Below are 14,715 nucleotides of genomic sequence, written 5' to 3' on the forward strand. Positions count from 1 at the left end.
CCTATTGCAATCTTGAGCTTTGAATAGGCGTCGGCAGATGACAATTGACGGTGATCTCGGCTGCTTGGGTAAAGCCGCTGATCTTCCTCTGCACTTAGGGAGACCTGAGCCAGCAGTTGAGATATCTTGTCAAGTTCAGATTCAGCTTGGAGCGACAGCCGTAGTTCACGTCATCAACAGCATGCGGTCGACTAATCTTAGGCCACGCCTTATCGACGCAACTGCCCAGTCATGCGCACACGAACACGCTCTCAGTTTTTCCAAGCACGGCGTCCAAGTTGAACGTATTTGGACAAGGCCACTTGGCCACGACGCACGCGGCAGTGCGGCCGGCACGCCTGACGCCCCACATATCCGTTTCGCGCCGGCCCAACATTCAACTGCCGTCAACTTTGCCCGCACGTGGCGAGACTTGGATGGTCAAGGCGGCTAGCGAGACATCTCCAAAAACTTTTTTAAAAAGGCGGCTGCCGGCTAGCGATAAGCCGCCAAGCTGTACGTATTTATACCACCTGGGCGCTCTCTCCTGATTACAACTCGCCGCTCCGTCCTCGGTTGGGTGTCAGACATCTCTCTTCAGCCGCCATCCTCTGCACTGCAGTCTCCAGCGCGCCATGGAGGACAAGAGCCCCAAGCCCATCCGCTGCAAAGGTACTGTCCCACTCTGCTGCAGCTTTTGTTCAGCTCGCCATGGACGCGATGTCCCTGTACAGCATTAGCATTACTGTTAACGTCTAACCATTGACGTCAACGGTGACCACGCAGCGGCGGTGTGCAGAGCCGCCGGCGAGCCGCTGACCATCGAGGAGATCGTCGTGGATCCGCCCAAGGCGTACGAGATCCGCATCAAGCTCATCTGCACCTCGCTCTGCCACACTGACATCACCTTCTGGCAAGCCAAGGTAAAGCATGCATTGTCTGTGCGCCCACTGGCCACTGCCCAGTGCCTGCTGTTTTATCTGCAAATACTGATCAATCCGAGTGTGTTTCCAATCCTCACTTCATCCGTAGGTGGCTCCAGTATTTCCGAGAATCTTAGGCCACGAGGCCTACGGGTACGAAAATTTTGTTCGTTGGAAATACCTGCACGGCATATCGATCGGTTGCTGACGACGGCTTCGTCTCCGCTCGGACGCAGAGTGGTGGAGAGCGTCGGGGAGCACGTGGAGGGCTTCGCCGCCGGCGACGCGGTGGTGCCGACGTTGCTGGGCCAGTGCGACCACTGCCCCAGCTGCGCGTCCGAGCACAACAACCTGTGCACCTCAGTGCCGGTGACCATGGCCCCCGGGATGCGGCGCGACGGCACCACCCGGTGCCGGGACGCGCAGGGGAGCCCCGTGCACGACCTCCTCGCCGTGTCCAGCTTCAGCGAGTACACCGTCGTGGACGTGAACCAGGTCGTCAAGCTCGACCCCACCGTCCCGCCCAAGCTCGCCTGCCTCCTCAGCTGCGGCGCGGGCACCGATGAGCCTGGCTGGTCAATCTGAGTTTTAGATGCTGTTCTCCCCTGAAGGAGAGTACGTTCACTGACGCCACCAATGCTTCAATATCTAATTCAGGAGTGGGAGCTGCGTGGAGGTTGGCCAAGGTGGAACCTGGTTCATCAGTTGCCATTTTTGGGCTGGGATCGGTCGGCTTGGCGGTAAGCCGTGTTTCTCAATCATCGTAGACATGAGTTACTTGTGGTATCCAACCTAATTGTCATTGTTCAGGTGGCACAAGGTGCAAAGATGTGCGGAGCGTCCAAGATCATCGGTGTTGATCTGAACCCTGACAAAGAGGAAGTTGGCAAGTCAATTTTCCATTATTTGTAATAGCATGTCCTCAAATTCTTCTCTTGGAACGAATCTGAAGAAAAAGATGCTACTTCTATTCTGTTTCAGGGAAAGCTTTCGGCGTGACGGATTTTGTTAACCCAACGCAGCTGGACAAGAGCTCCGTCAGCGGGGTAAGGGTAAATCCAACCTTGCTCATCATGTACTTTTCATATGGGTATCGCGTGACTCACCTGTAGGTATTTAAATATTTTCCTTCCCTGTCAATTGCAGGTGATCGGCGAGATGACCGGCGCGGCGTCGACTGCAGCTTCGAGTGCGTCGGCGTGCCCTCGGTGATGACCGATGCGTTCAGAAGCACGAAGCAGGGAAACGGCAAGACGATCATCCTAGGACTGGGGAAGGAGACGGATCAGCTGTGCGTGCCGGCCCTGGAGCTCCTGTTCGGCAAGTGCGTCATCGGGTCGGCACTAGGCGGGATCAAGCCCAAGACCGACATCCCGATCCTCGCCGAGAAATGCATGAACAAGGAGCTGGAGCTGGACGGGCTGGTCACGCACGAAGTTGGCCTGCGGGAGATCAACACGGCCTTCGACCTGCTCCTGCAGGGGAAGAGCCTGCGGTGCATCATATGGATGGGCAAGTGACCATGATGGCAGCTGAATTGTGATTCCGAGTATGAATGAATAGTGGTAGGGATGAAGCTAGAAAAAATATATAAGGAGGGCCAGACAATAATAAATGAGTTATTAGAGATGTCAAAATCTGTTTCTTTCCCTTGATTTATATGATAAAATCTTTGTGTATGTATATGTGTGCCAGGCCTGCCCCTGATGGGCCACAAAGATGCTCCATGGGATTTAATTTGGGCCAATAAAAAGGAGGCCCATTTGGGAAGCCTTAAGAGGGCGGGGGGACTTTAATTAATTGCCGTGCTGGAGTTTAATGGCTTGACCCAGTCCACCATTGTCAGCAGGCTCAACAGTTTCTGTACCATATTTTTACACCACGACAGCAGCAGCATCACACACGACTCGACTGTGCGGTCTTATAGCTGCTGCTTGGAGTGGGTCATCACACCAGCACGGGAGCTTGGAATCCAGCCCGTGCACGAAAAAAGGCAACCGCGCACTCTCGCACGGCAGATCTGAGCTGCCAGTCATCGTCGTACACAAGCTCTTGATCAGCAGAAAAGCTAAAAAGGCTAGCCAACAGTGGCGCCAATTGTCTGGGCGGACAGATATTTACAGGGTTGTTGCAACTTGCAATGCATCTCTGCTAACTTAATTATTACTTACAAGCTATCCTCAACGTTCAGCTCAACAAACTATCAACTACAAGAGCTAGCGGCCGGCACATAGTATCAACGCTGTACAAGTTACAACAAACAATCAACGCTGCACATGCTGACGTGAACTCGTGCGAGTTGTAGTGCAACTGATGCAGATGCCAATCCTCCATTACCATTCCTAACAATGGATAGGTCTGGCAGGGACGAGTGGGCGACAAGGTGAAGGACTGGGACGGACGATCAGAGTAGGGTGAATGAATGGGAGCCTGTAAAATTCTCTCCAAAAATAAGGTCTATATTTCAATTGTCACCTCAAACACACCTCGCTTCTAACTGCTAAGATGACACAAGTCAACTCGTGACAAGTTCACTCTAGAAACGATCATGAAAGTTCAAAGCGTAGTGGAAATAAAGCAAGGCGACACGCCAAAAAGCTTGCACACGAGATTAAGCACAACCACTACTAAGCATGCTCGAAATGATTGCTTGACAGAATGATAAAGCACTTAAATAAATTGATCTAACTGCATACAAGCAAAATAGCTAAACAAGTGCTCATGTACTCAGTCCACTTGATACGCAGAGAAAAGCTAATTAGCAAGCAAAGGAAGAGCTAAAGCATGCAAAATTATAAAGCCAATGATTAGATCACTATTCAACGAAAGTGACAGATCAAATTTCCATTAAGCTGGTGCTCTCGAACTGCACTTGATGACCTGCAAACCAAAACAAAAACCAGAGCTTTTCTTACTGAAATGCTGCTGACGCTGCTCACCTGAGAGAAGTCAAGCTCGATCTCTGTAGTGCTGCTGTTCCTGTGCGCTGGGCCGGCAGGTGCCGACGAGCACTGGCCAGCTGCTGCCACCGACCTGCGGTGCCTGGCTGGGCCACCTGGAGCCGCGCTGGGCTGGCCTGGTGAGCGCCACCAGCCTGGGCCGCTTGGAGCCGCAAGCGCGCACTGCTTGCGTGCGCTTGCTGCGGGAGCCGGAGCCTATTGTTTTTATTTTTATATTTTTTTTACGATTTTGCAGAAATAAATAGTCGAATAAAAAAATTGTAAAAATGGACCTATGCCACTGGATCAAACGACGGTAGCTACTTAATGCCGCGGTAGCTACTTAATGCCAGTTGAAACGGCAGTAAGGAGTCTTAGCGCGGGGTGAAATGACGGTAAGTCCCTCACCGCCCCCCATCCGGCGGGCCAACCACGGATTCAAATGATCCCGATTTCGAGAAAATTTCGTCGTTCCATCTAGCGGTAAGGGTGCCCCGCCAGTTCAAACGGCGGGAGGCATCCCTTACTGCTGGTGTTCAGGACGTCGTGGACTGTAGTCGTGACGTCGCATGACCAGGCAGTTCAGGAAGTTCCCAGAGCTCCCTGAAGCAAGAGAGGTGCGGCGCCGTCAGCCAGCCGACGGCGCGCCAAACTCGTTTAGCCGGTGGGCAATCCAACAGGACGTGGCGTTGGGTTTCATGCAGTCCACTGAGTGCATACGCCGGGGAGTCCACAATGTGATGGTGATGCAGGTGGGCCGCCGAGGGGAGGGATCCCAGTGAACCAGCCAAAAAAAGTGCTTACCCCGGGGAACCAGCCAAAGGCGATCCCTGCTAGTAAATCTAATGGATTCTAAAAAAAAAACTGTAAATCTATTGGAATTCTTCTAGAGAAAGGGAAATCGAGTGGACTCCTTCAACATTTGCTTTTTTCCGGTTAACATGGCAGCGGTCAGCGACGGCAAAGGCAGCAGCGGCTTCCCAGCAACGCCAAATTGCGAGCGGCAGATTTCCAAACGGGTTCTTTTCAAACAAGAAGAACAACGCGGCCCAAGGAGGAAGTAAAAAAATAATGTAGAACCAGATAGGATACATCTGCTGCTAGCGCTGTAGTGCATAGACAAAGCTCCGTCTGCTCATCTTTTAATATATCGCCGTGCCGCCTGCTCCGGGCTCTCGCAGTCTCGCACTCTCGCTACCACCGCGCGCCTTTGGAACGCATCAACAGGGTCGCCACACCAGCGAGTCTTCTTCCATGGAGAACCATGGCCCCAAGCCCATCCGATGCAAAGGTACGCAGCCGAATTCCCGAGCTCTGCCGCATCGATTTCGACTCCTCTCGGCCGCCGCAGGAACTGTTGCCGCGCGCGGCCTTCTTCTTTCTTCCATCCCGCCGCTCGTAGTCGTAGCTCTGACCGGTTTTCCTTCCCGGCGGCGAGCAGCGGCCGTGTGCAGGGCCGCCGGGGAGCCGCTGGCCATCGAGGAGATCGTCGTCGACCCGCCCAAGGCGTACGAGGTCCGGATACGGGTCGTCTGCACGTCGGTCTGCCACAGTGACGTCACCTTCTGGCGCATGAAGGTTGGCCTCTTTGTCCGTTTCGTTCATTGCCGGGGCCGGCCTTCTGGCACTGGCCCTAATCATTCAGCGCCTCACAACTCACAAGTGTTCGGGGGTGCGTATACGCTCCTTTTTGATGAAACTATGTGCGTACGCTCCTTGCAGGATTTTCCCGGCGTTTTCCCAAGAATATTTGGCCACGAAGCTTTCGGGTGAGTGCTCAGCTCACCACACAGTGCGCCTCCTCCTCTTCTTTTCACTCAAATTTCATCGCATTAGTTGAAAAAACCTGCACACACGGAGTGGAATTATCAAACGCACACACATTACAGTTTCTTTGCGTTCCCATTGAGACTGTCGATTCTAGCAAAACTTCCAGGCGTGGAGTGATATTTTGATGCCACATGTGTCTTGTGTTCTTATCTTGTTGTCTTTATCGCTGACGCCGATAAAAGAAAAAAAATTTGGAAATGCGTTTTGATGTCCACACCACGAATTGACCTGTGGAGTGGGGATATCAGAAAGTGATCAGAAAATGACATCAGTTCAAGTTCCGTTCACGTTTCGGCAGTTTTGTTTAGAAAGTGATCAGAAAATAACATTTTGTTTAGTTCCCAAACTGGGAGTGGCAAAATTTGCATTTTGCCATAAATGCGCAACTGTAATATTTCGTTTGTATTTGTGAATTATTGTTCAAATATTGACTAATTAGGCTTAAAAGATTCGTCTCGCAAAGTACAACAAAACTGTGCAATTAGTTTTTGATTTCGTCTACATTTAGTACTCCATGCATGTACCGCAAGTTTGATGTGATGGAGAATCTTCTTTTTGCATAATGCCAAAGTTAGGAAAAAGGGGAACTAAACAAGTCTAAGCTTGCTTGGGTACAGTCGTGAGTTATTCTCATTGATTGAAGTTGGTACATGGAGTAGGACATGTTTAGTTGTAGAAAAAAAAAGAGAACAGAATAGTAGGAAGTTCATCAGTACTTGTTAGTTGTACCTTCCAGCTGACGGAAACACTTTTAGCGTTGAAGTTGACTTCGGGGGTGTTGGTCTCGTTTAGTCCTGTCACATCGGATGTTTTAGATACTAATTAGGATTAGAAGTATTAAATATAGTCTAATTACAAAACTAATTATATAGATGGAGTCTAATTCGTGAGACGAATCTATTAAACCTAATTAGTCCATGATTTGACAATGTGGTGCTACAGTAACCATTCGATAATGATGAATTAATTAGGATTAATAGATTCGTCTCGCAAATTAGTCTAGGGGTTCTGCAATTAGTTTTATAATTAGTTCATGTTTAGTCCTTCTAATTAGATTCCGAACATCCGATGTGACAGGGCTAAACTTTAGCCCCTGGTTTTCAAACACCCCCTTCGTCTTGCCCTTGATTCGTGCTGAACTGTTAGTATCTCCATTTATAATGAAGATTGGACTTTCAAGTTTAAATTTGTAAAAATCAGATACGGCAGTTGTCTTAGCCTTTAGCTTATCAAGAGTCAGAAGATATTAGCTGTTGATGTATGTCAAGTTGTCAACTGGGCTGCAGGATGGGATAGGCAGCTAGGCAAAAAACTATCGAAGGAAATCATGTTGGAACCAACGAATGCTGCATTTGTTAAGAAAACAACGCTAAGTATAGTACTAGTGGTTACCAATTCTGAGTTTCTGACGAATGCTAGTAGTCTACTTTCACATTTACCCCACAACCGCTTAAATTTTTCCAAAAATTGTTTGGGGCATCAGAAATTAGTATGGCCGCCAAATCAAGTTCCTCGTAAAACGTGGAGTAAAACCTCGTAAAATTCATGTGTTCCAAACAGAGCTAAAACGACTGGAGGCTTCGGAGATCATTAGGGACACGCAAATGCAAGATCGCAACCTGACGGTCCCTGCGGGGAACGGGCATGCGTCCCTTGCAGGGTGGTGGAGAGCGTCGGAGAGCACGCGGAGGGGTTCGCGGCGGGCGACGCGGTGGTGCCGACGTTCCTGGGGCAGTGCAGCGAGTGCGTGGACTGCCGATCGCCGCGGAGCAACATGTGCTCCAGGTTCCGGTTCGCAGTGCGCCCGGGGATGCTGCGCGACGGCGCCACCCGGTTCGCCGACGCGCAGGGCCGCCCGCTCCACCACTTCCTGGGCGTCTCCAGCTTCGCCGAGTACACCGTCGTGGACGTCAACCACGTCGTCAAGGTCAGCCCGGACATGCCGCCGGCACTCGCCTGCCTCCTCAGCTGCGGCGCCTCCACTGGTTGGTTCAGCAAATGATTACACGTCAGCTACTTCAAACTTGCAGCTTGGAAACAGAAACACTGCAGGTGATTTATTTACTTGGTGTCCCGAAAATTCGTAGGGGTTGGAGCAGCATGGAAGCTGGCGAAAGTTGAGCCTGGATCTTCGGTCGCGATCTTTGGCCTCGGCGCCGTAGGATTGGCGGTTAAGTGACACATTCAGTTCACCACTTTTTTTTTTTGAGAGAGAGATTCAGAGTTTGACACCTGCATTTACTGAAGCTCAACTTGTGTCTAAAAATTCAGTTGAGTAGAACTCATAGTAGTATATATCCTGCTACAAGATGCTTTTATTCACTAAGAAAAGCAGTTCCTACAATCCATAATTCTATCAGACACTGCATTGCTGAAAGTACATTTTTTAATATGCAGGTAGCCGAAGGAGCGAGGATTTGTGGGGCGTCAAAGATAATCGGCGTAGATATAAACCCTGACAAACAGGAACTTGGCAAGCCCTTATACTCTGAAACTATTCTGAACTTAAAACCATTCTGAAGCCCTGAGTCGTGACGCATTTCATCCGCTGTTTCTTCCTGCAGGGAAGAAGTTCGGCGTGACACATTTCATCAATCCAAAAGAACTTGGTGAGAAACCTGTCAACCAGGTGATCACCCCATGTTCTCTGAATACATCACGTACCTTTTGGTTACCGTTTATATGCAATCTGCATTGACATGTCCCCTTTTTTTTGGGCGTCGTCAACAGGCGATAATCGAGATGACTGACGGTGGTGCGGACTACTGCTTCGAGTGCATCGGGCTGGCGGTGCTGATGGAGGAAGCATTCCTGAGCACCCGAGATGTACACACACTCATTGTGCCACACTATTTTACGAGGATTGATCATGTATTCTGAATGTCCACCCGGTTTTTATGCAGGGTTGGGGCAAGACGATCATTCTTGGAGTGGAAATGCACGGAGCTCCTCTCTCCATACCTTCTCGGCAGATCCTCCACGGGAAAACTGTCATCGGTTCCATGTTTGGAGGGGTGAAGCCTAAGCAGGACATTCCCATCCTCGCCGATAAGTACCTGAACAAGGTCAGGTTCAGACATACTGATCAGAAAATCAGTTTGTTAGTACCTTTCAAGTTTAGGCCTGCGTAAATGAATTTCTGAGATTTTGATCCACCAATGGTGTGGCTTGTTAATACAGGAGCTGGAGCTGGACAAGTTCATAACCCATGAAGTTGGCCTCAACGACATCAACGAGGCTTTTGACCTGCTGCTTCAGGGGAAGAGTGTCAGGTGCACTATATGGATGAACAAGTGATGCAGCAACCGGAATTTCATCTTAAACGAGCAAAGCTGCCCTGTGATGCTCGCTGTTGGGATTAGGAATCCCGAATACATAATACAGAGAGGGAGAAGGAAGAAAATAAGTCAAGTGAACAAATGAATCAAATGAACAAATAGCCAAAAGTCCTCTCTATTTATAGGGAGAAGGAGGTGGCTGTTTATATTAATTCCATTGGTGGGGTCAATAGATCCTTAAACTTTACAAAGAGATCCTTGAATGTTACAATTGAATCTCTAACCCTCGCAAACAAGTCGTTAGATCCCATTTCGGGACTCTTTTACACAAAGGGGGTCCCTAGCTTTAGGCCTCCTAAGGCGCACCCCCAACAGTAGCCCCTCAACTATTCGGTCTTGTCCGGCACAACAAGACCTAATAGTTGCTCCTGTTAAAAGAGACCGACAACTCAGACTCCAGTTGCGAGGAATGCCCTTTGCAACCAACCCGTGTGCACCTCACTAAAAACTCCATCCTAAAAACCCAATAGGAAAATGAGGCACGGAGAAAAGAGCGCGCACACTCTTGGGTTTACATGTGCCAACTCTAGACACTACGCCTCCAAGTGCCTGGAACGATGAGTTTCGATCTGCATACGGCTTTACTCCTAAGCCTCGATTAGCGGGCCTCGCTTCAAGAGCTGATGTAGTCGTAGGCGAAGGTAGCTCCAACATCTTCAAGCCTTCTCTCACGAGCACTAGGCGAAGGTAGCTCAACATCTTCAAGCCTTCTCTCACGAGCACCGGGCAACTAGGATGGATTGGTCTTCCAGTACACCCCCTAGCCCCTCTTGGTTGGTGTTCATGAGAGAAGCTCCGCATGTAGTGGAAGTAGTCGAGGTGGTAGCGGTGACCGAGGTTGAATCGTACATGAAGTCGGTGACCACATTGAAGTTGATGGCGAGCCCCTCGAGGCAAAGTAGTGATAGCAAGGTAGATGGCGATGCCGAGGGTGAGCCCCTCAAGCCAATGTAGCGGAGGCAAAGTCGAGGGTGATGCTGAGGTTGAGCCGATGGAGCGGAAGACGCGAAGTCGAGAATGATGTCGAGGTTCGAGCTTGACACATCGTGGAGGATCGTGTTTGTCGCGGGAGTTCATTGCCTAGCTTGTTGCCGGGGCCGGAGAAGCTTGCTGGCAACCTCGATGCCATGGTATAGCAGTAGATGCTCATCTTGGTAGCTTAGATGACTTGTCTGCCAGCGGATACGTGCATATAGACTGCTTGTGGTAAGCTGCATGTTGATATTTTCCTAGCGTAGAGAGGATTTATATGGAAACATTAAAGCTAAACTGCTTGTTCTTGATCATTAACCTTTTCGGAAACTAAGTAGCTCCGCACTCTGTTCTCAAATAACTATCATCATTTTTGTGAGTAGAGTAATCTCAATCAGGTTTGGCCAATATAATTTCATTCTGCCACAATAACTTGGCTGGAAAATAACCAATGAAATTGATAAAGTGCAAAAAATGGTGAAGAAAAATAATAAGTGAAATGGTTTGAAAGGATACATCCTGCAATACACGGAGGTAAGTTGACATGATGCAAAATATGGTAAGGATGAGTAGTAATTAAAGTGCTTTACAGATATGCCCTGGGGGATCTTCTAGTGTTCACTACTTCCCGGTGGCACTCGGCGAGCCTTAACTTTTTGTTGGATTAGTTGGTCTGCAACCTCGCGTCAGGTGTGTGGAGTCAGAACTGCGTGGTGCTTGGACCCTCGCGATCTGTGCACTCTAGGCTGCGGCATGGTACGTAGGGAGCTCGGCGCCGGACCGTGACTGGGAGCTTCGCTCGGAGAGAATGCAGCACGACCGCTGCACAGCTTCGATCAGCGATCTGGACATTTGCTTGCTGTTGTAATAGTGTGATGACCGGCTCCTAATCTTCCGGGTTAACCTTAATCCTAGCCCTGATCATCTGTCTTGTTTTGCCGCGCCTGAGGGCTCAGCCTTCCGCCCGGTCCCGACTCCTGAGACCCGACCCCTCCCCGCTTCGCTCTAGTCCCGACCCCGGCAAACCCAGCCCACCGTCAGATCCTTCTAAGTCCTTCCCGAACGCCGTTCTATCCGACCAGTGGACCCTTGAGATCTTTTTCCCCAGATCTTCCGCGACAGGCGCACTCGAGTTGCATGCCCGCTTCAGAGTCTCCCCGCCGCGTGGCTCATCTTCTCCGACGCCCGCCGCTCAGCCTCGTCTCTGAACCGCGACCGAATGGATTCTCGCGCCCCCTTCCCCAATGGCAGTGGAAGTCCCTCTGCAACCTTTCTGCAGCACCTCGCCTCCCGCGCCCATCATCACACCGCCAGATCCCGGCCGCAGAGCCCGATGTCGCCCGTCTTTTTCGTCACTTTGAACTCAGTCGCGCCGCCTGGTCTCCGCTACACGACGATTCCTCCATCGCCAACCCCGACCACGGCAGCGACAGCTCCTTTCCCCGCCCTGTCAGAAGCTGCCCGACAATCTGTTGCTCCGCGCTCGCCCGCGCGCCCGCGGCTGCCTGTCTTTTCACCTGTGCGCCCTCGATTCTAGCGCCGTTAAACCGGTCGCTTCTATCAAATCTTCCGCACGACGACGCCCGCCTCCGCCAAATCTCAACCACCGGCATACCCGCTCCTGCGCCGCCCTGACGGCAGAACCCAATGACCGCTGGCGTCATCCCCGAGTCCTGCACCACCGCCCTCATCGCTCAATCGCCGCCCCGGCAGAGCACTCCATTGCTTCTCCCCGGCCTTCGCGCCGCTCCCCTTCTCTTTCCCGCGACGCTTCCCTTTCCCGTTCCAGCAGCTATAAAAAGGAATGCACAAGCTCGCTGGAGTTCCCTTCGCCATTGTTGCCTTCAGCCATTCTCTCGCTCCCTGCTCAAGCTCCTAGCACCACACCCTAAAGCTCTTGAGGAACTCTCCCCTCAGCTCCCCTCCGTTTTCCCCAAGCCACCCAGCCGCTTGCTCCTCCGTGCTGCGTAAAAGCTCACTTGTGATCCACAAGAAGCACCGCCGCCGCCGGAGCACTGCCGGTCTTAGCCGTTGTTCAAAGCCTTAGTCCCTCCGCCCAAGTCTGCCTCTTCCCGACCCCAAGCCTTCCTTTTAGGAAGAAGGTAAGCTGCCGACCCCAGTCCGCTTCGCCCGACCCCTCCTATCCGCCCGACCCCGGTTCCGTCTCGCCCGACCCTATCTGTTCCGCCGACCCTTATCCGCCTCGCCCGAGGGCTCGGCTGTGATCTTTTTCCTCAACCCGAGGGTGTATGTGTAAAACTTAGGAACCCTTCAGCGCTTGCGTCGGAGGATCCCTAGTATACCACATCCTCTAGTTCAAGGATCAGATCATAAGTTCATTTCCGACTCTTGCCTTTTGGTCTTCACCAGCTCTCTTGAACCTCCCCACCCTCCTGCTCTTGTCGCAAGTTTCTGGGCTCAGGCGAGCATGTGTTGCTGTTGAAACAACCGTCTATGCTAACTCTTGCATTGCATTCGTGTAAAGCTGCGCCTCGCCGACGGCTTCTACGAGCTACACCCGGCGCCAGAAGACGAAGCTGTAGCTGAGCTCCTGCCCGCTGAAGCCGAAGTCGCCCCCGAAGTCGAGCAGTTCTCTTCCCCTTTGCTCGAAGGCAAGCCCCGGTTGCATGAAAACCCTGTGTGTTTTACCAGACTTGCGCATGCCTTCTGTAACATGCTTGTGCATTTACGTATAGGAGTTGTTTGAAACCCTAGATGCATGGCCTAGTTTCCTATGGATCTGAACACTAGCTGTTGGACCGAGTAGCCGCTTGCTTAAATAGGAGACGGTAAAAGCCGAGTGATTTCCTGTCACCCGCGAGTTGTAGGAGTTGGATGTCTACCTTTCTGTTACAACTATAAGGACGATGGACGGGGCAGGGTTTTGGGTAACTCTTTGGTGGACGGATGGTTGCCCCGTCTGTCTATGAAAACTTGCTAAGGCCTGACAGTGGTGGTGTTCATGATCAAGTGCTTGAAAGTACTAGCCTCATACTTAGTATGGGATGAGGAAGCCTAGTACCGGATTGAACCTAGACGTGAGCGGTCACCCCATTGTTCTTGGAACGGAGTTTCCCCTGCTGAGTGTCGCACGTGGTGGCATGCGTGGCCATAGATGTGGAACCTTGCACCAAAAGAAATGGGCCCGACACGGGTTAGAGGATTGATGGGGACGGCCGACACAGGAAGCGACCTCCGGGTGCGTGGATGTCGTGAGGCTAGGTTCACCATGCATGGTTAAAGAACTCGAATCGATTCGTCTGCCTCTCACAGTTTGAGATTGCTTGATCGCTATGTCACCCTGAGGAAAAGAGGAATCTGATGATGACATGGTTTTGTTGATATAAATACCTTGTTTGGCTCTATGTTTGCTTAGAATAGGTCGCAGAACCTAGACTGGTTAATGAACCTAGAACCGGAGCTAAAACTTGAAAATAGGGTTTTACTTAGTGCTTTTGGCAAGCAAACCCCTCAGCCAGAAAGCCCTGCATGTCTAGAAGCGTGGAGTAGTTTTACTCCTATCGGTTAAGTCTTGTTGAGCTTAGTAGCTCAGCCTTGTTGTGGCTCCTGTTTTTCAGGTGAAGTTGTTGTTCCCGACCCTTCTCTTGCTGGCGCTTGGCCGCCCCAGCTCCCGCCGGGCTGGACGGTCGAGTGGGATCCCTCCTCGGACAGCGAGGAGAGGGATCAGTGATGTTCCGGCTGGCCTCACCAGGACATCCGACCCCGACGATTGCTTCCGCTAGTGTTTTATCTTCTGTTGTTTTCCGAAATCTTGTAAAACTCTGATGTTCTTTTCGCAACTAAATCCGGTGGTTAACATGCTTAAAACTTTGTGGACTTGTTGTAATCTCTGGAACCGCTCACCTTTGTGTGAGTCTGCTAAATCGGTCCTGTTCAAGTGGTTAAATCGGAGGAAAAATCCGACGGCACTTCGTGTTTACTTGGCTTAGGCATGAGCGTCGCATATCAGGCGGCTAAATCATGCTTAACCCAGTAGCTCCGAAGTGGATCCGCCACAAATAGCCTTCTTGCTAACTTGTTTATGAGCTTTGTTAGCGTGCATAGGTTCCAAGGGCATCTTGGTCTGCGCCTCTAAGGGGGTTACGAATGCAACTTGACTTGCGAGGGTTCCGCAGCTTCAATCTGGCAAACTTGTAGTGCCATGCGAAGATGACGAGCGATGACCGTTGTTGTCTGGCAGCTTCGATTGAAAAAACCAAGTAGCGAGGTTACATATGCATGCATGAACATGCACTGATGGCTACTTCGGTCCTTGGACAACTAGTATCAGCTTAGTGCTGCAAGGAGGAACCCTCGCTTACTGTTTTGGACTTGTGGCACTTGCGAGGGTTCCGCATCTTAGCTTCCGGAAGTTCCGATGATAGCTTGACTTAGAGGATACGCCCACTTAATGTTGCTGAGAAAATAACCAAAGAAAATAACTGTTTCTTCGACAATTATAAGTTGTGTAGATGCTTGAACAGAAATAGGATGTGCTAGCTTCCTGCTCCATGGGATTGAGAAACCAAGGAACAACTTCGATCCCGGACGCCTAGCTTCCTTGTGCCTGCATGCGAGGGTAATGCATGCGTGCATGCCTGCTTGCTGATGCATGTTTAGCACATGCATGCGGTGACCAACTGCCTGGTTGCATGCTGGTTTCACGCGCACACTGAAAATTATGAACGGAGTCCAGCTGCTTTGCTTGCTTGAGTTGGCGAGCCTCGGCCTTTT

The 14,715-nt window shown here is 50.9% G+C and overlaps 1 protein-coding gene and 1 pseudogene across 1 annotated transcript; both read left to right on the forward strand.

The window, feature by feature from the left end:
- Positions 1 to 492: 492 nt before the first annotated feature.
- LOC117838045 (alcohol dehydrogenase-like 5) lies at positions 493 to 2,581 on the forward strand (annotated as a pseudogene).
- A 2,253-nt stretch (positions 2,582 to 4,834) lies between these two features.
- On the forward strand, positions 4,835 to 9,225 carry LOC117838038 (alcohol dehydrogenase-like 7). Its single transcript, XM_034717906.2, has 10 exons — positions 4,835 to 5,132; positions 5,283 to 5,419; positions 5,564 to 5,610; positions 7,331 to 7,656; positions 7,759 to 7,841; positions 8,069 to 8,144; positions 8,236 to 8,300; positions 8,402 to 8,497; positions 8,575 to 8,736; positions 8,852 to 9,225. The coding sequence occupies exons 1-10, from the start codon at positions 5,096 to 5,098 to the stop codon at positions 8,966 to 8,968; spliced, it is 1,146 nt and encodes a 381-aa protein (XP_034573797.1). The 5' UTR covers positions 4,835 to 5,095; the 3' UTR covers positions 8,969 to 9,225.
- Positions 9,226 to 14,715: the final 5,490 nt, after the last annotated feature.

This window comes from Setaria viridis, chromosome 9 (genome assembly GCF_005286985.2).
Source record: "Setaria viridis chromosome 9, Setaria_viridis_v4.0, whole genome shotgun sequence".
In the NCBI taxonomy this organism is placed as follows: Eukaryota; Viridiplantae; Streptophyta; class Magnoliopsida; order Poales; family Poaceae; genus Setaria; species Setaria viridis.

Bases quoted from the DNA above. Each gene is read 5' to 3' on its own strand.
- LOC117838038 (XM_034717906.2), top strand. From the start codon at position 5,096: ATGGAGAACCATGGCCCCAAGCCCATCCGATGCAAAG. The intron at 5,133-5,282 runs GTACGCAGCCGA...GGCGGCGAGCAG, and splicing joins CAAGCCCATCCGATGCAAAG to CGGCCGTGTGCAGGGCCGCC. The intron at 8,498-8,574 runs GTACACACACTC...GTTTTTATGCAG, and splicing joins CATTCCTGAGCACCCGAGAT to GGTTGGGGCAAGACGATCAT.